Source organism: Pteropus vampyrus, unplaced genomic scaffold, assembly GCF_000151845.1.
Source record: "Pteropus vampyrus isolate Shadow unplaced genomic scaffold, Pvam_2.0 Scaffold235, whole genome shotgun sequence".
In the NCBI taxonomy this organism is placed as follows: Eukaryota; Metazoa; Chordata; class Mammalia; order Chiroptera; family Pteropodidae; genus Pteropus; species Pteropus vampyrus.
Genome location: NW_011889016.1, coordinates 106,751 through 108,023, shown reverse-complemented (window position 1 = coordinate 108,023; position 1,273 = coordinate 106,751). Strand labels below are relative to the sequence as shown.

Genomic DNA, 1,273 nt, shown 5'->3' with positions numbered 1-1,273 from the left:
TCACTCGTGCGAGGACGGCACCCCGGCCCACGCCTCCCCTTCCCCGGGCAGCGCCAGGGTCCCCAGCGTGGCCGGGGACCCGTTTCACCAGCTCCTACAGCCCGCCGTCCTGCCCCCCCACACGGTCCCACCCCCTTGCGCTGAGGTCCGGCATCTCTGTCACCACCCACGCAGGATGACCTGCCCCCCATCTGGCACAAGCCTGCACTGTGCAGCCTCACCTCACTCATGCGAGGACGGCACCCCGGCCCACGCCTCCCCTTCCCCGGGCAGCGCCAAGGTCCCCAGCGTGGCCGGGGACCCGTTTCACCAGCTCCTACAGAGCACGGCCCTGGCTCAGAAAGCTCACGGTAGATAAAGACACGGTTATCGCAGCACCGAAGCCTCCCGCGCGCCAAGGCACAGCACGCTGTCAGGGCTTGTGCGGGAGCCGGGCTGCGGGTCCCCTCCCCGTCGGCGGGGGGTGGGGTGGGGGGGTCGTCTTCCTCTCCCCATCCCTCCCCTTTATGGCCCTGAACTTCTGGGCCAGCAGGCTTCCTCTTTTCTGTATAAATTCTCTTACTCGACTCTGCTCACTCACAGCTGCTCCGGGCTCAGCTGACCGCACCCGCCAGCCTCCACTGGCTGCGGTGCCGGACACAGGCGCCTGCCTCCTCTGGGCTCCGAGGCTGGTCAGCTCGCCCGTCACTTCAGGTTTCCGAGCAGTGAGGATGTCTAGGCTCACACGCATCCTGCGCACGGGCGAGCAGTGACCACTCAACGCCAGGCTCTGTGCCAACAGACTTAGAGACGCGGTTAGGAGCCCTCGTCCGGCCTCAAGCGTGTGCGCCCTGGAAGAGGAGGCAGACTCAGACACACGCTCCCACCTGTGCAGAAAGTGCCGGAGAATGTGTCGAGGATCCGCTCTAAGTGTAGGAAACAGTCAGACTATAAAGATATGAGCAGGTAAAGTAAACGGGTGCAGAAAGCTACACCACGCAAACCAGTCAAAAGACGGTGGAGTAGCTACGAGTATCAGACAAAGTCGACCTCAAAACAGAGAACAAAGGAAAGTACCAGGGACAAAGAGGAACGACGGACGGGTCAGTGTTCCAGGAGGACGCCGCAGCCCTAAATGTGCATGCACCCAGCAGAGCTTCAAAGTCCAAGAGGCAGAAACTACTAAAACCGAAAAGGAAATCCACGAAGACGGCACCAGCAATCAGCAGGACAAGTCAGCTGAAAATCAGGGAGGGCACAGACCGTCCAGACGGCACAGCGGCACGGGCCGAAG

General features: G+C 62.2%; 1 protein-coding gene across 1 annotated transcript in view; it reads right to left on the bottom strand.

Moving 5' to 3' along the window:
• The window catches only part of AHRR (aryl-hydrocarbon receptor repressor), a 56,568-nt gene extending 55,838 nt beyond the window's left edge, over nucleotides 1-730 (bottom strand). The window contains exon 1 of the mRNA XM_023519751.1: nucleotides 603-730. Within this exon, the coding sequence (XP_023375519.1) occupies nucleotides 603-730 (128 nt within the window). The remainder of the gene's footprint in view (nucleotides 1-602) is intronic.
• Between the last annotated feature and the right edge of the window lie 543 nt (nucleotides 731-1,273).